Source organism: Equus asinus, chromosome 21 (genome assembly GCF_041296235.1).
Source record: "Equus asinus isolate D_3611 breed Donkey chromosome 21, EquAss-T2T_v2, whole genome shotgun sequence".
NCBI classification, from domain to species: Eukaryota; Metazoa; Chordata; class Mammalia; order Perissodactyla; family Equidae; genus Equus; species Equus asinus.
The window spans coordinates 58,581,621-58,605,428 of record NC_091810.1 but is presented as its reverse complement, the minus strand read 5'-3'; the positions used below and the strand labels follow the sequence as shown (position 1 = coordinate 58,605,428).

At 47.9% G+C, this 23,808-nt stretch overlaps 1 protein-coding gene across 1 annotated transcript in view; it reads left to right on the top strand.

Annotated features, from left to right (window-relative positions):
* SLC22A14 (solute carrier family 22 member 14) overlaps positions 1 to 13,544 on the top strand; it is a 52,219-nt gene extending 38,675 nt beyond the window's left edge. The window contains exons 6-11 of the mRNA XM_070492313.1: positions 3,226 to 3,346; positions 3,598 to 3,695; positions 3,966 to 4,180; positions 5,948 to 6,056; positions 6,685 to 6,888; positions 8,551 to 13,544. Of these exons, the coding sequence (XP_070348414.1) occupies positions 3,226 to 3,346; positions 3,598 to 3,695; positions 3,966 to 4,180; positions 5,948 to 6,056; positions 6,685 to 6,888; positions 8,551 to 8,710 (907 nt within the window). The 3' untranslated portion in view covers positions 8,711 to 13,544. The remainder of the gene's footprint in view (positions 1 to 3,225; positions 3,347 to 3,597; positions 3,696 to 3,965; positions 4,181 to 5,947; positions 6,057 to 6,684; positions 6,889 to 8,550) is intronic.
* Positions 13,545 to 23,808: the final 10,264 nt, after the last annotated feature.

The window sequence follows — 23,808 nt, the reverse complement described above, 5'->3', positions numbered from 1 at the left end:
ATTTCAGTCATTAAAAAATCCAGTCCATGGGGCCAGCCCCGTGGCCAAGTGGTTAAGTTCACGCGCTCCGCTTCGGCGGCCCAGGGTTTCACTGGTTTGGGTCCTGGGCGTGGACATGGCACCGCTCATCAGGTCATGCTGAGGCGGCGTCCCACATAGCACAACCAGAGGCACTCACAACTAAAAATACACAACTATGTACCAGGGGGCTTTGGGGAGAAAAAGGAAAAATAAATTCTTTAAAAAAAAATCCAGTCCAGTCCAATTTAAAACTCAATCTTACATCCAATTCACAGCATCTCCCCGGTGGCTAGCTAGCTCGGGCTAGTGGCCTGAGGGGATGAGGTCTGTTCTGACTTTTGCTCTTCCTCTTCTGTCTCCCTGCTCTGATATTCCAGGTTCTAGGCAGGGGATACGGGCATCAGAGAAAAGGGACGAAAGATGTGCGGGCAGGGGCTGTGTCCTCTGTAGGGCAGATGTTCCCATGCCGATGCCTCTGGCCCCCTTGTGAGTCTTCAGAGTGTTGGCATTTCCTAATGCTCCAGGCACTGTCTTGTGACCTCTCCTGCTCCCATCCCTGACCATTCACCCCACAGCCTCTTTCTGCAGAAATCTCTTCACCCTGGCTTGTGGGGTACCTTCAAGACAACAGGGTCCACTTGGCTAAAAATCTCATTGTCCTCCCACCCTCAGCCTGCCATTGTGGGCTGTTCCCACCAGTCTCCTACCTAATCATATCCAGGGGAGAGAGGGACCCCAGTCTCCGGGTTTGCGTAGACCTCCAACTTCAGGAGACACTATTAACTCTGCCATAAACCATCTGGAGCCCCACGGCAAGCCCTCAAGTTTCTGAATCAGCAAGCTTCAGCCAGAGGATGGGAGGGCAGACCCCCTTTCTACAAGGCAGTCCCCTTCACCAGGAGTGAGTAGATGGGAGCAACATGGGGAGGGGAAGAGATTCAAGACCCTCTCACCTCCACGAACTGGAAATTTCCCAACCTCTCTAGGTGGCTGGGGGAGGTGGCCACTGGGCTGTTTTTTTTTTTTTTTGGTGAGTCCTGTCCTTAATGTGGTAACACCACCTCTCTTAGAATGTGAGGTTATCACCCTTGGTTACCAGCTTTGGGACTTCAACTGAACTTCCGGAACAAAAAAGTTCCACGTAACATCCGGTCATACTACTCTTCTTCTCCGATTTAATATTTTTCTCAATAGCAGTTGGAGCTTGTTTTATGTAAATAAAATTGCAAAGTATTTTCACGTGTTTTTGAGGATACATGTTAGAGTTTTCTCTTTTTCTCTCCTGTTCCCTACATTATTTGTGTCTACTGGGGTCATTTTTTTTCCTGCTTGATTTTGGACACTTTTTCATTTGGGAGGTCTTCTTTAATAGTTAGTGATCTTTGGTCATCCCTTCATAGTTAAGAGCAAGTCACTAAGAAGCTAACGGGAAACTGTATGAGCAGGAGCTCAAATTTATGTGAGCATCAGAGTCACTTGGGGCTCGTTAAAACATCAACGACTGGGCTCTGCCTGCAGAGTTTCTGAATCAACAGGACTGGGATGGGGCCCAAGAAGCTGTGTTTCTAACAAGTTCCCAGGTGATGCTGATGTGACTGATCCGCTGACCACAATTTGAGAACCGCTACTATGGGGAGATGAAAATGGCAGGTGCCTTTTCCCTAAGGGATCCCAAAGCCAGAGAGTTGCCAGGCTCAAGCTCTTGTGCTCCTGGGTGGGGCTGGAACTGGAGCTGGGACTCTTGTCATCACAGGGACATCCACTCCCGTGGTTTCCCTGTGTTTTTCCTCAGCCTTGCCCCTGCTGTATATGAATCCCTACTTCCTCTGTGCTCTAGGTGCAAACTACAGGGGGAACTGGAGTCCCATATCTGAGGACTGGGGTGTCCAGGCTCCTCTGGACCCAGGAGGACAGTTCTCCTTTATCTCGCTCCTACGTGCCTGTGCGCACGGGTTTGCCTGCCCGCTCAGCAGCAGTACTCCTCCATCGCTTTCGGGCTGCATCCATTTGTTAAATCTTTCTCTCACCATGTCGTCTCTCCCACTCTCTTTGTCCTTGAGAGTGGATATCTTTTTTCATTCCCCTATTTTTTAGTGGGCATGTGGTCAATCTCCTATCTTTCTGAAAAAGTCCCCACTTGATGGCTTCCCTTAGGATGGTTCTGCAGCCACAGCTGCAGAGTGGAGAAGGATGACAGACAACTCATTGCGGCCCCTGTGGGAAGCAGGCAGGAGCAGGGTCAGGTAGAGGGAATGAAATTGTCTCTGGTGTCCCATGCATGTGTTTACAGACACCAGCCACAGAGTCCAGGCTGGGGAGGGAGAAGGAGGGTTGCCAGAAATCAGCAGGGGCTGATGGCACAGTTTTGTTGAGAATGCCTTATCGGAGCCCCGAGCTTCATACTAGCTCCCCCTCTGTGACCTTGGGCAAGCCCTTAATCCCCGAGGCTGGGAATAAAATGGGATAATCCTACCAGGTCCAGGGTTGGGCGGGGGTTAAATCAGGTAATATATGTGAGGGCACTGAGCACAATTCCTGGCGCATAATAAGTACTTGAAATGTTAATCTGTGTAGATTCTGAGAGCCTGGGAGCTTTGGGAAGAACAGAGGGACTACAGTTATTCTGAGGTCAAAGGCAATGGGTGATGTGACAGGGAGGAACGGGGACAGAGTGGAGAACTCTATTCACCCAGGCAGGGGCTGAGCCCTGGGGTCAGACCCGGGCCCTGACTCTCATCTGTAGCCTCTGACTGGGAAACGCAGGTTATCTGTAACTTCCCCAGGAAAAAATAACCTGCCCTCATACTCCCCAGGCTGTTAGGAGACAGAGAGGGGACAGGAGAAATCCCACTTATGAAAATGGGACTGTAATAGAGGGTGTGGGCGTGGAGGATGGTGCAGTCAGTACGCCCAGGTAGGTGGGGATGACCCCTGAGATAGAAAAGTAGAGAGCTCTTAGAGGGGGTCAGTGAGCGTCTGGGGTGACCCCAAGCAGCAGTGGGGGCTGTAGTGGCTTGGGCAGGGGAAAGGCTGACTGCCAGAGAGGGACAGAGGGCATCCCGAGGTTGATGGTCACCTTCAAGGCCCCTGACATCAGAGTCATCTCATGCTGGAGCAGGATGGCCACAGCTGAGACTGGGATAGGACCAACTTGGGACTCTGGGCCATCTTGGAATGATGGATAAGAGAGAGATGGCCATGCAGGATTCTCCCGGAGTCCCCCCGGTGGCTGATGATGAAAGGGAAGGTGGAGGAGGCCAAGCAGGTGCTGTGTTATGCAGCTGGTGTGAACAAGAAGACCATCCCCTTAAGTCTGCTGGACAAGGTAAGAGGCCTCAGGCCTGCAGTGAGCCAGGTAGGGCGCTGTGGAAGGGCCTCTTTCCTCCTCATCCTTTTAGGTGCCACCTCGGCCCCACTGCTTGAGGAGAATGGTGATGGCAAAATCAAATCCTGCCAGGGGAGGGCCAGAGGCCCAGCAGGTGCTGTGGGGGGCAGGCGGGCCTTGCAGGTCCTGTGGGAGTGGGGCGCAAGCTGGGATCTCCACCCTGCCTCTGGCTGGTCCTGCTTATCCTGTAGCTGCAGCTGCCTGGAAAGAAGATGGATAAGGCCTCTGTCCTGGACTTCTATAACAATAGGCACCTCCGCAAGGTGACCTTGGTGATGGGCTGTGTGTGGTGAGTACCCAGGACTGGTGGGCAGCGACTGCAAACAGATGTGCATGCCAGAATTTGATGAGGGAATGGGGCATGGTCAGGCTGCAAGGCGGGGTGAGGCCTAAGGACCCTGGCTTGGCCCACGGCTCCCAGATCTCTGTGCTTATTTCTCTGTCCATTCCCACCCTGCCCCTCTCTGCTCTGCCTCTGACTTTATTCCTTGCCCCATCCATTTCTGTGCATCTGTGTGTGTGTCTCTCTCTGAGTGACTCTCTCCTGGCTTCATTCCAGGTTTACTGTCGGTTACAGCTATTTTACACTGAGCTTCAAGTTGAAGGATTTTGGTGTGAACATCTACTTCCGACAGGTGATCCCTAGCATCATGGAGGTGCCTGCCCGGCTGTGCTGCATTTTTCTCCTGGAACAGATGGGGAGGAAGTGGAGCCTGATTGCCACTCTCTTCCAAGGCACCATGATGTGCCTGCTCATCCTTATCATCCCCTCAGGTACAGCCCACCCTCCTGGACGCACCCTCCAGCCTTCCTCCTTCCTCGACCCCCTACCTCGTGCCTCTTGCCCTGTCCAGCCAACAAGACACCTGGGAGTCAGCCTCCTGCAGCCATGGCCCACCTACCCTGCCGAGGCCCCGGCACCTCCTGAGCAGGAGCACTGCCCTCCCCAGGGCGAAGCCCCCAGACAGGGTGCATGCAGCTCTCAGGGGCGTGGGAGAGGAAGGTGTGCTGTCAAGAGGAATTGTCCTTGTGTGAGAGAGTGGCCAGCCTTCTTCCACCTGCTCCCAATCCACGTCAGATCTGATGGTTAAATGTGAACAGATGCAGCAAAAAGTCCTTCAACTGCGACCCCAGGCCCTAGCTCTTGTCTGTAGCCTCTGACTGGGAAATGCAGGTTATCTGTAACTTCACCAGGAAAAAATAACCTGCTCACTGAAACTGAAAACTGAGCGTAACGTTGGGCTATCCTTTAGGAGCAATTCCTGCATGGAGGCCTCTCCTTCGCAGGGGGCACAGTGCCCTGCGCCCTGTGGGCTCAGAACTAGAGAAGGAAATGGCGGCGGGTGGGTGGCTGGGAATATTTTCAAAATTTCAAAGAACCTACGACCATGAATATGCCCCAGGTCAGAGGGCTAGAGAGTGGCAGGGGTGAGGGTGTGGACATTAAGATGTCAGCATCCACCCAATCAGAACTGCTAACTACGAGAGCCCTGTTGGCTGCTGGGGAAGGGCCTGGGCTGGGAAGGCTGCATCCAGGGTCTGCCTCAAGTGGCTTCCTGCGTTTCTCTGGGGGTTGTAATTGTGTTTCTTGACCTGGACCCTTCCTCTCCCATATGTTGCAGCATTGACTGGCTAAGACAAAATGGGGAGGCAAATTCATTATTACATTTCTATTGCTTGGGTTTTTTTTTTTTTTTAAAAGTAGATCTACCCTGAGTCAAGTAGAAATATTTAAAACTCTCAAATATGTGAGAGAAACTAGGAATACAATCCCCCGTAGATAGAACTGGGTTTCTAGTTTCATCCCAGAGCCAAGAAAAGGAGGAACCAGAGTGGGGAATGGGGCTGGGGCAGGATCCAGCAGAGGCTGCTGAGGCAGCAGCTGCAAGCTCCTGGCTCCAGGTCAGTGAGCCAGGGATCTGCTCTGGCCCCCCTATGCCTGAGGAATGGTGTTTCCCTGGATCTTTTCTTCCTCCTCCAATGCACCTGTCTGGCTGCCCAGAGTCAGACATCCTAGAGTGTCTAGCCGTAAATGCCCCAGGGACCAAACACCTCCTGCCCCTGTTCACCTTGCAGAGGATGAAGGGGAAGGTGAGAGAGCCCTGGACAGGGAGTCTGGCACGCAGGATGCAGGCCTGGTGCTGAGTGGAGGCCCAAGAAGGAGCAGGTGGTGGGGTGGGGAAGCTGCCTCTGGGTGAGGATGTGGAAGATGAGAAAGTCCAGAGGCAGAGGGGTGGGGTCTGAATCCAGTGTGGTAGAGGGTGGCTGAGAGGCCACGGGGGTCCCAGTGGAGCCTCCTGCCCTGCTGACCAACTCCCCCACTGCAGAGGTACTAGATCCCCAGGCTTGGCTGGGCCTCTAGCAGACTGATCCTCTGCTGACCAAATGCCTGAGTCTGCTGACTAGTTGACCAGGTGGTGGGGGTGGACTCTTCAGATGCCTTCTGAGAGGGAACGAGGGAGAGCTGATGGGTTGGCCCTCCCCACCTGCCCCAAGGGGAGGATGTCCCCAGACTCAGGCGGCCACGTTTTCTGACCACAGAATTGAAATCCGCGTTGGTCTTGATGGTCGTGTTCGGAGAGTTCAGCATGGCTGCCTCGGTCACCGTGTTCTTCATCTACACTGCCGAGCTCCTGCCCACTGTCCTCAGGTATGGGCCTGGCGGGCAAGGGCCGTGGGGGCGTGGGGAGGGCAGGACGATAACAAGAGGAATAGCAGCAGCTAAAACTGGGCATTCACCTGGTGACAAGCACCATGCCAAGTGGTTTGCATGGATTACCGCATTTAACCCTCTCAAAAAAATCTCCCATACACCATCATTAGCCCTATTTCAGACGTGAAATCAGAGACAAGGGCACTGGCTCAGGGTCAGACATAGCAACTGGCAGAACTAGGATATGGACCCCAGCAGCCTGACTCCAATGGCTCCCAGGAATGTGTGCGGAACGCGTCGATGCTCGGGCCCTTCACCACAGGAGCCCTTGGTGATGGCGGCAGCAGCCTCCTCCCCACTCAGCTTCGCTGTCCGTGTCTTCTCCCCACACACCTACACAGTGCTGTGTCGGTCTTACTTCTCCCACCTCTGACCCCATGAAGTAGGCCCAGAAGAAATTACTACCTACTTTGAATCAATGGAGAACTGAATTCTTTGAGGTCGCACACTGAGTTGGGACGGGGTAGAGATTGGAGGGTGTGGATTTTGGAGAGCTGCTTCTTCCACCTCACTCAGCCTCTGGGCCCACAAGGCCCCCCAGACAAGTTCTCATCTCCCCTTGCAGGGCCACAGGTCTGGGGCTGGTGTCCCTGGCCTGGGCGGCTGGAGCCATCTCGTCCCTGGTGCTCATCAGCCAGAACCTCACTCTCCTACCTGTCTTTCTCTGCCTCACCTCAGCCATCTTGGCCTTGTCCCTCTGCTCCCTGCTGCCGGAAACACAAGATCAGCCCCTCTCTGATAGCCTGGAGAGCTATCCCCTGCAGTTCAGGTAGGTGTGTGAGGCTCCTGGGCTCTGGCTGCTACAGGGCCTGGTTCTCAAGCCCTGGCACTGAGAGGATGTCAAGCACGGTCCATGCCTGCCCCTTTGTCAGGAGGACGTGTGACACTAGGGCCACTCTGTGGCAGTCTCCTTGACGCTGCTACCAGCCCAGTCTCTGCCAGCTCTCATCCTGCCTGGTTCTCCTGACCCAGCCTGGGCCGGATCTTCTCCCTCTTAGCCCCCTGGCTGCCTGTCGGGATTGAGCTGCTGCCCTTGGAGATGCCCTGGGCTCTCTCCGCTCCCAGGGCACAGGAGACTGACTTGGAACCAACTGTCTGAATACCTCTCCTTCCCATCTGAATTCCCAGTTCCTCAAAAAGGACCCAGACTTGATTCATGACTCTGACCTCTTGGCCCCAGCAACCTAGGACCCCATTTGGGAATTGGGTTCCACCCTAACTGCTTCATGGGCACTTCTGGCCTCTGGTCTCCTAAGTGCCCCCTGCAGAAGACTTATCATGGTTAGCAGAACCATCCCTTCTGGGATTTGGGCCAAGAAAGCCCATCACTGTTTTCCTGGACCTGAGAGAACCCAAGCAACAACGAAGGGCAGAGGCTGCCTGACGTCCTCCAGTGCCCTCTGCTCATACCACAGGGGTCACTGCCTCTGGCCTTCCTCTGCCCTCCTCCCCACCATCCTCCTCCTTCCCTCCCTCATCAAACTCTCACTGGCACCATCTGTGCTAGGCGTTGTATCAGGGTTGGACTGTCAGAGGTAAGAGGTCCCCAGCCTTAAGCAAACCATCATTTATGCAGAGACAGATATGCAAACAGTTATCACTGATGGGCTCTGGCAGAGGGATGTACAGGACCTATAAGGAGTCCCAGGAGGGAGGAACTTTAGTTTGGGGAGTTGGGGCAGCCTTCACAGAGGAAGTGACATTTGAGTAGGCTTTGAAGGATGAATAGGTGTTTGCTCCATTGTAGAGAGGGTGCAATGTTCAGTGCAGCAGGATCACAGTGTAGTAGTTAAGAACACAGGCTCTGGAGCTGGGGCCTGGATTTCTATCTTGGCTACTGCTTCCTAGCGCGTGCACAGGGAAGTTACTGAATACCTCTGAGACTCAGTTTCTTCACTTGCAAAATGGATTGATAAAATAGTAATAACTGTAGCTAGCATTTATGGAGCATTTACCACGTGTCGGGTCCTGTTCTATACTTGCCTTTTCGTACTTCGTCCTAACAACAATCACATGCAAGGGAGTCCTGACACTATCCCCATTTTACAGATGGGGAAACTGAGGCACAGATAGGTAAAGACATGTAGCCTAGCCTTCCTCTCTCATAGGTCTTTTGGGGGAAGTAAACCCACATGAGGTAGTTGGCACAGGGTCTGGCAGGTTGCAAGGGCTCAGTAAATGCCAGTGATGAGGATGGCAGACAGAACCCCAAAGATGCAGAAGAGTGAAGGGTCTGGCTAGGGTTGGGAGATGGAATAGACCTCATCCTGGAGGTGAGGGTTCCTCCCCAGCTCCTGCGAAGCTTGGCTGGGGACCCGCAGGCATGGGAAAGCCCACTTCTCAGGAGTGCAGAGCTGGGCACAGCTCGAGCTGCCTTTCTCAGCTCCCAAAATGATGCAGCTCATGACTTGTTCTCCCATGGCTTCTTCAGGAACACAGGCGAGGATACAATGTCTGACGATACATTATATGATGATGCGGCTGAGGAAGTGGTGAAGAACACCATTCTCAATGCCTCGGTGATGAAATTGGACACAGACATCCTCCCCTCCTCATCACAGCCCACAGAAGCAGACAGAAAGGATGACTGAGGGCTAGGCCCCCAGATGATCTCGGGTTGGAGTTGAGTGACTGGGTATGGGGCCATGGATTCCAGGCCACAAGTTCTGGGCCCAGTCCAGCTTGGCAGGCAGGGTGGGTCCTGCTTGAGGCCAGCCCTTGAGATCCAAAAATGGCCCCTTCTTGGGGAGCCTCGGTGTAATTCATTCCAATAAAGGTACCATATTGCACTTGAGATGGCTAGGTCAAAATTGGTTGTGTCTGGAGAACCCAGAGACCCAGGCCTGGAGGATCGTGGGTCAGACAGGCTCCCTAGAGTCTTTAATGTCCTTGGCTAACTCTCAGGGACAGCGAGGAGCTCTCTGGATGGGGTGTGGGGGTGGGCCATGTCCCCGAGGGCCAGGAGGTGGTGAAGGCAGGACTGCACCTCCCCACTGCCCACATCCTCTAGCTCAGGCATCTGCTAGTGTGATTGGACTTCCAGCTCAAGTGCAGGCTGAGGACAGATTTCACAGACCCACAATGGGCACCTGTCAAGGCAGGGGTGGAATGTAAAGGAATAATGAGAATGTCTCCCATTTGTACTGTTGCACGGGGCTTTCTCACTTGGTTTCCCCTTTGATGCTCCCAAGTAAGCCTGGCTTTGGGGATTACCCATCTCACCCTCATCCTTGGGGGTGCCTTCCCTGATGGCTCCAGCCTGGCTGACCTTCACCACCCTGAGGATAACTTCCAAACCCCAGCTCACAGTCCCAAATGCCCTGAGGGTGAGTCTGCCCTTCCCAGCCAGCGTGGGAGCTTCCCCAGGCAGGGGCCAGGACTCCTCATCCATTAGCCAGACCTGGACACCTTTGGGTCAGGCCCTGGGCCCCACCTCCTCTCTCCCTGGGACAGGAGTTGCTGAGGGCAGGGGCTGGCTCTTCTCCTCTCTGCTCAGTTTATTGGAAGATCATCAACTTGCAGGGAAGAGCGAACTCTCTGGAGCTTCTGAGAGAAGTGCAGAAAAGAATGTCCGGGTTCATGGAGCAAGGGCAGCGAGGCCCTGGTTCTCCCAAGCAGGGGTGGAGTGCGGTGCAGCAGAGTGGCTTCTGGCCCCCTGGTCCCAGCACACTGCTTTGGGTGTGCACTTCAAGCTTTGGGACAGAAAGAAACTGGTGCCTGAAACTCCCCCTTTGAGCGTCATTTTCTGGTCCCTCTGTTCCTTACCAAGTTTCCCAGGACTGTCTCCAAAGTGGGATTTGAAGGGCCCAAAAAAAAGAAGTCTTGCAAACTATCTGCTCACAAGATGACAGGATGCTTAAAAGGCCTTCCCCGTCTTTTCTGGGGGACACCTATCTGCGAGCTGTGATGGCCAATGTATTACCCACGGTTAAACACGTCACCTCAAATTACTCTGCTAGAAGGATTCAGCTGGTGCTTCAAGGAACAGGAGGAGGAGAAGGGTGAGGACAGAAAACCGATGGGGCAGTGTTGGTATGAAGGAGCTGGTGGAGGGAGGATGTGGCTGTCAGCAAGACCCAGTGCACCCGTACATGGCTTAGACATTCCCTAGGTGGCCGAGATTTGTCAGTCAGTTCCAGATAGGACCTCCCTGGTTTGTCTATCTAATCAATGGCTAATATTGCCTAGAGTTTGACATTATATATTTTAACAAACTAGACCTATGCTGTCCCATACAATAGCCACCAGCCAGATTTGGCTATCGAGGGCTTGAAATGTGGACAGTTGGAATTGAGATGTGCGGTGAGTGTAAAAGACACACTGGATTTCAAAGACTTAGTACAGAAACAAAACAAAACAAAACAAAACAAAACGTATCAGTATTTTTATACTGATTATGTATAAAAATGATAATATTTTGGATATACTGAGTTAATAAAATATTAAAATTAATTGCATTGTTTTTTAAAAACTTTTTTAATGTGACTGGCAGAAAATATAAAACTATACACAGGACTTGCATTTGTGGCTCACATCATATTTTTATTAGACAGTATTGGACTAGAACATTCCTTTTATTGTTTTCACACATCATTCTTATCACACACTTGTTTAGTGTAATACTAAAAATTAAATGCTAAAATTGTGTGAGGTTACACATTGTCAATAAACTCCTTTTCTCACAAATCTGATGTCTTTATGATACAATAGATATGATATGTACCAAACATGTCAGCGAGGTCTCCTGCAAACTTATGGTGCCTATGAATCCTGGGCTCTCGTTGGCCTCGTCACTGACTACTGCTTATGTGGAATTCTCATCTTACCTGCATCTTTCAGCTGCTCATGTGTTTCTACCGCTGCCCGGGAATTGACCTAAATGTGGGACCCAATCTCTTACCCTCAGTTACCCCTTCCATTGCCACTCCCACATGAGATGCTGCTCACAGTTTACCAAAGAGTCAAGCCGATGGTGAGGGGCTGTATGAGGCGAGAGCGAAGCAGCTCAGAAATGGGTGCAGCCCCTGGACCACGGGTGAAAACCCAGCCCCGTGGATGCAAGCCCCAAGCCCAGAAATGATTTTAAAAACTTGTGAAGTCTTGTAAGGGCCTGGCAGAAGCAAACACTAAACAAGTTTGTAGAGATATTGCCACAACAGCCCAAAACTCATAGGGCTTCCTAGGGAAGACGAATCTCACCGAAGATAGACTTGTAAGCAAAAATTACTGAGCACATGAGGAAACAAAATGTCGTACAGGCAGAAGCAATAAACTGGAGGATTTACCATCAGAGTACCATCTAGTGGTGATAGAGCTCTCTGAAAAGGACTTTACATTTGTTTAAAACGTTCAAAGTGATGAAGTAATATAACTCCAAGACTTGAACTTGGAAAAGACACCCATAACACTTAAAATGAACAATACAGCAACTGAAGTATTAAAAACACAATAGGGAAGCGAAATTAGAATGGAAAGAGCCAAAGAGTGAATTAGCGAAGTTTTCTGTGGGTTGTTTCTTTTATCATGAAATATCATCCCTCTGTTTCTGTTAATGCTTTTTGCCATAAATTCTATTTTGCCTGAAATTATTTCTACTCCAATCTTGGAAACTTTTCAATTATACAGAGAAGTGTGTGAATCACTTAAGGTACTGTTTTATGAATCATCACAAGCACATAGTCAGTATCCATCACTCATATCAAGAAGGGGAAAATTATAAGCACCATCAAGTTCCCTCCTGCCTCTCCCAGTCACCACCTCTCCTTCCTCCAAGGCAACTACTCACCTCTAACAACATAGGTTAGTTTTACAGGGTTTTGAACCTTATAAGAGGAGGCACACTTTCAACTCTTGTGTTTGACTTTTTTCACTCAGAGATTCATCCATGTTTTTACACACAGTGATTGTTTTTATGCTGTAGAGTGTTCCATTGTGTGAACTGACCACAACTTACCCATCCATTCTAGTAGTGATAAACATTTTGGTTGTTTCCAAATGGTGGAAATGTGCTATGATGAATAATGCTTCTGCTATGGGCTGAATGTTTGTGTCCCTCCAGATAATGTGTCAAAAACCTAATGCCCAAGATGATGGTATTAGGAGGCAGGGAGATTAATAGCCTTATAAAAGAGGCCCCCAGGAGCTAGCTTGTCCCTTCCCCCATGTGAGGACACAGTGAGAAGGTGGCCATCTGCAACCTAGAAAATGGCTCTCACCAGACACTGAATCTGCTGGCGCCATGATCTTGGACTTCCCAGCCTCCAGAACTTGAGAAATAAATGTCTGTTGCTTATAAGCCACCTAGTCTATGGCGTGTTCTTATAGCAGCCCAACAGACTAAGACAGCCTCTATGAACCTTCTTGTAACTATATGCTGGAGCACAGAAATACCAGTTGCTCTAGGCTCTTTACTTGGGAGCAAGATTGCTTGTCATAGAGAATACTTCGACCTTAATAGGTAAGTCAAGCCATTATCCAAAGTAGTTGTTTCAATTTACACTTTTTAAAAGCAAGGTAGAAGACCTCTTTGATAATAATTGATATTTTCAGAATTTTTTTTTTATTTTACCCAATCTTGTGGTTATTAGTGATATCTCTTAGGTTTAAATTTACATTTCTCTCATTCCTGAGTAGGTTGAGTACCTTTTCATAAACTTATCAGCCGCTTGGATGCCCTGTTTTGTGAAGTACCTAGTCAAGTTTTTTGCCATTTTTGTATTGGGCTGTCTGCTCTCGCTCTTGCAGATTTGCGGGTACTCTACACATTCTTGATGAGTCCATTGTGAGTTACATGTGTTGCAGCTATCTTCTCCCCTTTGGTTTGTGATTTCACTTTATTTAAAAATTTTTTACAGCTTTATTTATTTATTTATTTTTACAATGGACGCCTAATTTTGTAGGATCCCTGATGAAAAGATGATCTTTCCCCCACTGTTCTCGGGGACATCATAAATCAAATGACCAAATATGTGGGTTTGATTCTGGGTTCTCATTTCTGTTTCATTGGCCTGTCTGTCATTTCTGTGTCCATATCACATTTTCTTGGGTATTCTGATGTCTTAAAGTCTTGGCATCCAGGAGAGCACGTTCTCCCACGTTGTTTTTCTTTTCTCGTCCTTCTGCCTTTCCATGTAAATCTTGGCGTCAGCTCATTAAGTTCCACAACAAAAATGAAAAACGCTTGTTGGGGTTTTGACTGGGACTGTGGAGAATCTGTGGAACGTTTACAATACTGAGTCTTCCAATCCAAGAACATGCTAGATCATCTCTCCATTTATTTAGATCTTCTTCAAAGGTCCTCAGTAATGTTTTATAATTTTATGGTTTTATCCATACGGCCCTTGTATGTTTTTATTTATTCCTGGGTACTTGATATTTTTTAAGCTATTGTAAACGTTATCTTTTGCTTTTGTGTTTTAATTTCACTTTCCCTTAGCTGCTGGTATATAGAAGTGCAATTGACTGTTGCATATTGATTTTATATCCACGGCCTTGTTAAATAAATTTTCTCTTCCTTTTTAATGTTTATGTCTTATATTTCTCTTTCTTGTCTTCCTGGACTAGCTAGTTCCTCCAGTACACAATGGAAAAGAAGTGGTGTGGGCTGGCATCCTTGTCTTACTACTGATTTTAGAGAAAGCATTCAACAAACATTTCAAAATTACGTGTGATGTTTGTTGTAAATTTGTTGTAGATAGCCTTAATCAGATTAAGTGCCTTACTACTTCTATTTTTCTAGGAGTTTTTTTCTTTTCCTCCTTTGGATCTTAAATTGCCCTTTTGGAAAGGGGGCCCCTCCATTCTAGGAGCTGTTCAGAGCAGTTGGAGGTCAGAGGTACTAGCTCCTCTACTCCCCACTGTCCACTCCACCACCCCAGTCTGTGGCATGGTCCAGCCCCCTGCCCAGCAGACCTGTTCCTTAGCTCTGTGCCATTTTATTTCTACAGCTGGGAGCCTGGGGCTGGGATGCGGGGCAGAGCCTCAGAGCTGGTAGAGACGTGGCCCTGGAGGGTACACACCTTCTACCACCAGCATGGATTCATACAGCTCACTGCTCCTGGGGGAGACGAGGGCTAAGGTTAGGAGGGGGCCCTGGGCTCCAGGCCTGTGGGCAGTGCTGGGGGGTTGGGGGGACTGTACCTGGCAGTGAAGAAAACCTGGAGGGTGACAGAGGATGGGGGCACATTGACTGGTCGTGCCTCCAGCAGTCCACTGCTTGGGGAGACCCCGAAGGCCACAGGGCCCTTGTCTGGCTCCTGTTGGCCTGCACCGAGGGGAAGGAAGCACAGACATGAGCTCAGGCAGCTCTATGCACTGCCTCACATCTCAGGTGTGCACCCCTGGCCTTGCCCAGCCCCACAGGGCAGGGCAACCCTGGGATCACTAGGGACTGGGGAACTGGCCACCTCTGCAGGGATTCCCAGGTGGTGCCAGCCCTGGGGAGCCAGCCTGCAGGGACAGGGCACCCAGGTGCCGTCCTGGGGCTCTTGGCCCAGTTGTGCAGGGGAGCAGTGCACAGCCAGGAGGGCCTGACATACCCATCAGCACAGTCCAGTAGCTCCGGCAGCCACTCAGGTTCATCAGATAGACCTCGCAGACCTGCTTCTGGTTCACAAAGCAGGTGCCAAAGTCCACCCAGCTGGTGGAGAGCTGCAGCTCGGGCATGGCCACGATGGCCTGCAGGGGCACCACCTAGAGGGCAGAGCCTTTTGCTTGGTGGGGACCAGGCGACCTTGCCCAGGCCGGCTGGGCCCTGAGCTAGGGTCTCAGGGACACAGGAGCCTACCAATCCCAAGTACTGAAGCTTCTCAGGAGCACACAGGCAGCTCCATGGCGGGTGGAAAGGGGCCAGGGCTGGCGCTGAAAGCCTGAGGCTGCTGGTGGGGTTCTGCACAGGGAAAGGGCCAGGAAGGCACCATCTGCTCCCCATCACCAACGCCGCGATCGAGCTCGGTGGCCTCTGCTCCCTGGTTGGGCCGCCCTCCAGCCTTCCTACCTCTTGTCCAGCCGTCTGCGCCTCACGGGCTCTGGGCCGTCTTGCCTTTTCCCTTGGCCTCTTCAGCTCAGCTCTACACCATAGCCCCATGACTTTGTCACAGTCCACGGAACTGGGCCTGTGGTGCTTGCCCTGGTGCTTGAATCCCCACACAAGCCTGAAATTCACTATAGCCCTAGAGGCATCCCTCAGCTGCCTCAGGCGCTCACTGTCCCCAGCCATTAAGCCATTCTCTTGGTTTGATTTTCAGTGTGGTTTCCCTTCTCTCTTCATTAAACAGTGTGCAGGCTTCACATGCTGCCTCCTCCAGGAAGCCTTCCCTGATTTTCCACCCTGCAACACCTCACCTGGTTCTGAGCTCCTGAGACAACTGAGGAAGAATGACACAAATTTCTCCATGTGTGTCCTCAGGGCAACGCCTCTTCCAGGGCAGACTGGGCCCTCAGGGCAAGGGCCAGGGCTCCTCTTATTTCTGAGGGCCCTGTCGGGGTTTGTCCTCCTGTGATCCCACCAGAACAAGAGTCCAGCCCGGTTCCACTGTCCTCAGGGTGTGGCGCAGGCCTGGGACTCACCTGAGTGGTGTGGTTGGTGTACTCCAGGAGCAGATTCTGAGTAAACACCATCTCCTTCTCCCCACTCGCGTTCTGCTGGATGTCCACTCCGGGCAGCATCTGGTCAGCTGGGAGCTTCTGATAGGAGAGCAGCTCCAGGGACAGTGAGAAGGACACGTTCACCTGAGCACATGGAGACGAGCCGTCACCTCAGGCTGCCGAAGGCAGGCAGCAGCTTCCCCACCCGGATTTCCATCTTCCTCCCCTCCCACGGCCCCTCAGGCCTGGCCAGCTCCCAGCTCAGCCAGGACCCAGCACGGCTTGCAGGGCCCAGACTGACCCAGCCCTGCCCAGCAAACAGCCCAGCAGCACGCCTCCCCCACACCGCCCAGTGCCCCTGTCTGGTGCGTTCATTCCGTAAACACCGTCTGTTCCCAACACCCATTAGTACCGGGACGAGGCTGTGCCCGCCCTTAGGATGAGGCTGTGCCGGCCCTTAGGAGCCGAGGGGCGACGGGAGGAGACAACGAGCAAGCTGCCCTTTTCCCCCTGGCATGACCAGGGCTGTGGGCAGCCCGTGGGCCAAGGGAAGGCCTGTGTCTTTATCCTGAGGACAGTGAGGAGCCTCCAATGGACTTTGAGCAGGAGGATGTCCAAGTCAGCTTTGCCTTCCTCAGAGGTCACTGGCTGCTGTGGGGAGGTGGGCTGGGGAGCACGAGTGGGTGTGAGGACATCACTAGGGGGCCGAGGTGTAACTTAGGCCCAACAGGATGGGGCTTGGATGTGTGGCTCCCAGACACAAGTCTGTGGACCTAGCTCAACAAATTTACCCAAGTCACCTGTTAGAAATACAGATTCCTGGGCCTCAGGGTCAAGAGCAAGTCAAGAATGCAGCCAACTGTAAGACCCTTTATTAAGACCTTCAAAAGATATAAGGCTGTGCCTCCTAGACTCTTTCAAGTAGACCAGTCCTGTTTAACAGAAGCTTCTGTGCAACGTTTTGTGTGTAGGCTGTCGGATACAGTAGCCCGTAGCCACATGTGGCTACTGAGCACTTGAAATGTGGATAACATGACTGAATTTTTAAATTCAGGAACTCAATTTTTAATTTTAAGTTAAATTAAATTCAAATAGCCACTTGTAGCTAGCGGCTACTGTAATGACAAGCCCCACTCAGACATACTGAATCAGAAACTCTGGGAATGGGGCCCAGAAATAAAAGTCAAACATAGAATTGTCACATGGCCCAGCAATTCCCCTCCTAGGTACATACCCAAGAGAAGTGAAAATATACATCCACACAAAAACTTGCACAGGAATGTCCATGGCAGCATTATTTATAAGAGCCTAAACGTGGAAACAACCCAACATCCATCAGCCGATGAATGGATAAATAAAACGTGGTAAATCAATATGATAGAATATTTTTTGGCCAAAAAAACCCCAAAGTACTTAAACTTGCTCCAACACGGATGAACCTTGAACAGTACACTGAGTGAAACAAATCAGTCACAAAAGACTACGTGTTGTGAAGCACAAAAGGTGGAGCAAAATGGCGGGGTGAGCTGACCCGGGATTCTCTCCCCTCCAAAATACAACAAAAGATTGGAAGAACTGAATTTCAGAGAGTAAACATAATGCCAGCTCATTAGAGACCTACAACACCAAGAAGGCAGAGATCATAAACCCTACTTACAGCCTCGGAGGCTCTGGAACGGTAGGAGAGAACATCGCTCCCTCCCCTAGAGTCTGCGATCGCTGCGGCGCGGGTCAGGAAGGAGTGGGGGAGGGGCCGCGTGACCGGGGGATCATCCAGGACTCCTGCCCTGGGTCAGTGGAAACCCGCTGACGGTGGGGGTGGCGGGGGGAAAGCTTCCGTCTGCGGGGACCCCATAAGCCAAGGGCCTTGGGAGACCAGAGAACAGAACTGATCTGAACCCGGACCGGCACGTGTGAGTAACAGACCCTCCCCCCTAACAAAGCCAGTGGGCGCAGCCATCTTGCCCCAAGGTGGAGAGCTCATAACACGTGGCTCTCGACCCCCATCTAGTGGCGACAGGCTGTAACTGCAACTGAATTCTACCATCATGCAAAAAACCCGCTCCTCTACCATCCAGCAATTTATAAAAGCCCCAGACCAGAAGGAAAAACATAAAAACATAGAATTAAGTCCTGAGGACTTGGAATTAGGTAAACTAAGTGATAATGAGTTCAGAGCAGCTATAATCAAAAAACTCAATGAGGTAGAGAGGAAGATAGAGAAACAAGCCGAGTTCTGGAGTTACTTCACAAAAGAGATTGAAATCATAAAGAAGAATCAAACAGAATTACTTGAGATGAAAAACACAATGGACCAGATAAAACAGAATACGGATTCCCTGAATGCCCGTGTAGATAACATAGAGGAGAAAATTAGCATAATCGAAGATAGACAGGCTGAATGGCACCAGACAGAGGAAGAAAGAGAACTAAGAATTTTAAAAAATGAGGAAAATCTCCGAGAGATAATGGATTCAATGAGGAGTAAGAACATAAGGATCATAGGAATTCCCGAGAATATGGAAACGGAAAATGGAGCAGAAAGTGTGCTTAATGAAATTATTGAAGAGAACTTCCCAAATCTAGGGATCAACGGAGAAATGTGTGTAGAGGAGGGTTTTTAGATCTCCTAGACTTGTCAATGTAAAAAGAGCTACCCCAAGGCACATAGTAGTAAAGTTGGCAAAAAGGAATGATAAGGAAAGAATACTCAGGGAAGTAAGGAAATAAAAGAGAATAACCTATAAAGGAGCCCCTATCAGACTGTCAGCGGATTTCTCTACAGAAACCCTACAAGCTAGGAGAGAATGGAGTGACATTTTCAAAGCCTTAAAGGATAAAAATCTTCAGCCAAGAATACTCTATCCAGCAAGAATTTCCTTCAGATATGAGGGAGAAATTAAATCTTTTCCAGACAAACGAAAGTTAAGGGAATTTGTAACTAAAAGCCCTCCATTACCAGAAATCCTCAAGAAGGCTCTCATACCTGAAAAAAGAAAAAAGGGAGAAAGGGGACACAATCCACAGACTAGGGAGACTGATGGATAGAACCAGAACAGGATAGCAAATATTCAATTATAGCATTAGGGTAAAGGTAAGGAAACTACCAAAACAAGGACGATCTTAGCACTCTAACTACCAATTAATAAGAAGAGTTGGAATAAAAAATGAAAATAATTATTTAGGAGGGGAAGAGCAAAGGGTCTAAATCAGTATTGGTCAAGTAAGTAAGAGACCACCAGAGAATAGACGATATTATTCACGAGATTCTAAATACAAACGTTAAGGTAGACACTAAAATAAAGTACAGAACAGAGTCACAAATCATAAATAAGGAAAAATCTAAGAAACCCAGCATACGAAATTGCAGTATTAAATGGGTAGTCTAAAGCAAACAGGAAAAGAAATGCAGCAAAACAAGATAATGAGCGACAGATTAACAGCACTAAGTCCGCATGCATCAATAATCACTCTCAATGTGAATGGATTGAACTCTCCAATAAAAAGACACAGAGTGGCAAAATGGATTAAAGAACACGATCCAACAATTTGTGGCCTCCAGGAAACACACCTCAGCCCCAAGGACAAACACAGACTCAGAGTGAAGGGGTGGAGGACAATACTTCAAGCAAATAGCAAGGAAAAAAAGGCAGGTGTTGCAATTCTCATATCAGACCAAGTGGATTTCAAAATAAGACAGGTAAAGAGAGACACAGAGGGACAATATATAATGATCAAAGGGACACTTCATCAAGAAGAAATAACGCTTATAAGTATCTATGCACTCAACACAGGAGCACCAAGATTCATAAAGCAACTATTAACAGACCTAAAGGAAGATGTTAAAAACAACACAATAATAGCAGGGGACCTCAACACCCCACTCACATCAATGCACAGATCATCCAGACAGAAAATCAACAAGGAAATAGTGGAGCTAAATGAAAAACTAAAACAATTGGACTTAATAGACATATATAGATCACTGCACCCTGAAAGAGCTGAATACACATTCTTCTCAAGTGCACATGGAACATTCTCTAGGATAGACCATATGTTGGGAAACAAGGCAAGCCTCTACAAATTTAAAAAAATGGAAATAATAACAAGCATCTTCTCAGATCATAGTGCTATAAGGCTAGAAATTAATTACAAGAAAAAAGCTGAGAAAGGCACAAAGATGTGGAGACTAAACAACACACTACTGAACAAGCAATGGATCATTGAAGAAATTAAAGAAGAAATAAAAAAATACCTGAAAACAAATGAAAATGATAGCATGCCATACCAACTCATATGGGATACAGCAAAAGCTGTATTAAGAGGAAAATTCATCGCAATACAGGCACATCTTAACAAACAAGAAAAATCCCAAATGAGCAACCTTAAAGCACACCTAACTGAACTAGAGAAAAAAGAACAAATGAAGCCCAAAGTGAGCAGAAGGAGAGAAATAATAAAAATCAGAGCAGAAATAAATACTACTGAAATGAAAAAGGCAGTAGAAAGGATCACTGAGACAAAGAGCCGGTTTTTTGAGAAGATAAATAAAATTGACAAACCACTAGCCAGACTTACAAAGAAAAAAAGGGAGAAAGCTCAAATAAACAAAATCAGAAATGAGTGAGGAGAAATAACAACAGACTCTGCAGAAATACAACAGCTTATGAGAGAATACTACAAAAAACTATATGCCAACAGAATGGATAACCTAGAGGAAATGGATAAATTCTTGGACTCCTACAATCTCCCAAAGCTCACTCAAGAAGAGGCAGACAATTTGAACAGACCAATCACAAGGAAAGAGATTGAAACAGCAATCAAAAACATCCCAAAGAATAAAACCCCAGGACCAGATGGCTTTCCTGGGGAATTCTACCAAACTTTCAGAGAGGATTTAATACCTATCCTTTTCAAGCTATTCCAAAAAATTAGGGAAGATGGAACACTTCCTAACACATTCTATGAGGCCAACATCACGCTGATACCAAAACCTGATAAGGACACCATGAAAAAAGAGAACTACAGGCCAATATCACTGATGAACATAGATGCAAAAATTCTAAACAAAATTTTGGCAACCAGAATTCAGCAATTCATCAAAAGAATCATATATCAGGATCAGGTGGGATTCATACCAGGGACACAGGGATGGTTCAACATCTGCAAATCAATCAACGTGATACACCACATCAACAAACTGAGGAATAAAAACCACATGATCATCTCAATAGATGCAGAGAAGGCATTTGACAAGATCCAACAGCCATTTATGATAAAAACTCTGAACAAAATGGGCATAGAAGGAAACTACCTCAACATAATAAAGGCCATATACGACAAACCCATAGCCAACATCATACTCAATGGGCAAAAACTGAATGCCATCCCCCTGAAAGCAGGAACGAGACAAGGACGCCCTCTATCACCACTCTTATTTAACATAGTACTGGAGGTCCTGGCCAGAGCAATCAGGCAAGAAAAAGGAATAAAAGGAATCCAAATAGGGAGGGAAGAAGTGAAACTCTCCCTGTTTGCAGACGACATGATCTTATATATAGAAAACCCCAAAGAATCCATTGGAAAACTGTTAGAAGTAATCAACAACTACAGCAAAGTTGCAGGGTATAAAATCAATTTGCATAAATCAGTAGCATTTCTGTACTCCAGTAACGAACCAACAGAAAAAGAACTCAAGAACACAATACCATTCACAATCGCAACAAAAAGAATAAAATACCTTGGGGTAAATTTAACTAAGGAAGTGAAGGACCTATATAATGAAAATTACAAGGCCTTTCTGAGAGACTTGGATGACAACATAAGGAGATGGAAAGACATTCCATGTACATGGATTGGAAGAATAAACATAGTTAAAATGTCCTTTCTACCTAAAGCAATCTACAGATTCAACGCCATCCCAATCAGAATCCCAATGACATTCTTTACAGAATTAGAACAAAGAATCCTAAAATTCATATGGGGCAACAAAAGACCTAAAGCAATCCTGAGAAAAAAGAACAAAATGGGAGGCATCACAATCCCTGACTTCAAAACATACTACAAAGCTACAGTAATCAAAACAGCATGGTACTGGTACAAAAGCAGGTGCACAGATCAATGGAACAGAATTGAAAGCCCAGAAATAAAACCACACATCTATGGACAGCTTATCTTTGACAAAGGAGCTGAGGGTATCCAATGGAGAAAAGAAAGTCCTTTCAACAAATGGTGCTGGGAAAACTGGAAAGCCACATGTAAAAGAATGAAAATTGACCATTCTTTTTCACCATTCACCAAAATAAACTCAAAATGGATTAAAGACCTAAAGGTGAGACCTGAAACCATAAGGCTTCTGGAAGAAAACGTAGTCAGTACACTCTTTGACATCAGTATTAAAAGGATCTTTTCGGACACCATGCCTTCTCAGAGAAGGGAAACAATAGAAAGAATAAACAAATGGGACTTCATCAGATTAAAGAGCTTCTTCAAGTCAAATGAAAACAAGATTGAAGCAAAAAAACAACCCACTAACTGGGAAAAAATATTTGCAAGTCATGTATCTGACAAAGGCTTAATATCCATAATATATAAAGAACTCTCACAACTCAACAACAAAACATCAAACAACCCAATCAAAAAATGGGCTGGAGACATGAACAGACATTTCTCCAAAGAAGATATACTGATGGCCAATAGGCACATGAAAAGATGCTCATCATCGCTGATCATCAGGGAAATGCAAATCAAAACTACACTAAGATATCACCTTACACCCATTAGAATGACAAAAATATCTAAAACTAATAGCAACAAATGTTGGAGAGGTTGTGGAGAAAAAGGAACCCTCATACACTGCTGGTGGGAATGCAAACTGGTGCAGCCACTATGGAAAACAGTATGGAGATTCCTCAAAAAATTAAAAATAGAACTACCATACGATCCAGCCATCCCACTACTGGGTATTTATCCAACGAGCTTGAAGTCAGCAATCCCAAAAGTCCTATGCACCCCAATGTTTATTGCAGCACTGTTTACAATAGCCAAGACGTGGAAGCAACCTAAGTGTCCAGCAACAGACGAATGGATAAAGAAGATGTGGTACATATATACAATGGAATACTACTCAGCTGCAAAACAGAACAAAATCATTCCATTTGCAATAACATGGATGGACCTTGAGAGAATTATGTTAAGTGAAATAAGCCAGAGAGAGAAGGACAATCTGTGTATGACTCCACTCATATGAGGAATTTAAAATTATGGACTAAGAACAGTTTAGTGGATACCAGGGGAAAGGTGGGGTGGGGGGTGGGCACAAAGGGTGAAGTGGTGCACCTACAACATGACTGACAAACATTAAGGTACAACTGAAATTTCACAAGATTGTAACCTATCAATAACTCAATTAAAAAAAAAAAAAAGACTACGTGTTGTACGATTCCGTTTATTTGAAATGCCCAGAATAGGCACGTCCATAGACAGAGAAAGTAGATTAGCAGTTGCCTAGGGCTGGGGTTTGGGGAGAAATGGGAAAGAGTAGAGAATGGGATTTATTCGGGGGGTGATGAAAATGTCCTAAAAGTGGCAATGGTGATAATTGCACAACTCTGTGAATACACTAAAACAGTATACTCTAAATAGGTTAATTGTATGGTACGTGAATTATATATCAATAAGGATGTCAGTGTTTTAAAAAGAAAAGTTAGGGCCGGCCTGGTGGTGCAGCAGTTAAATTCGCACGTTCTGCTTTGGTGGCCTGGCGTTCGCTGGTTTGGATCCTGGGTGCAGACTGTGCACCGCTCATCAAGCCATGCTGTGGTAGGCATCCCACATATAAAGTAGAAGAAGATAGACATGGATGCTAGCTCAGGGCCAGTCTTCCTCAGCAAAAAAAAGAGAAGGATTGGCAGCAGATGTTAGCTCAGGGCTAATCTTCTGGGAGAAAAAAAAAAAAAGGAAGTTAGCAGAAGGCAGAGTGGTGAAGAAACAGAGCAAGCTGCTCTCCCGCACTGTGGACACTCACGCAAACTGTGCAGCATTTCTGGAGGGGAGTTTGGCAATATGTACAAACATGTAAAATTTGTACACCCTTCAGCTCAGT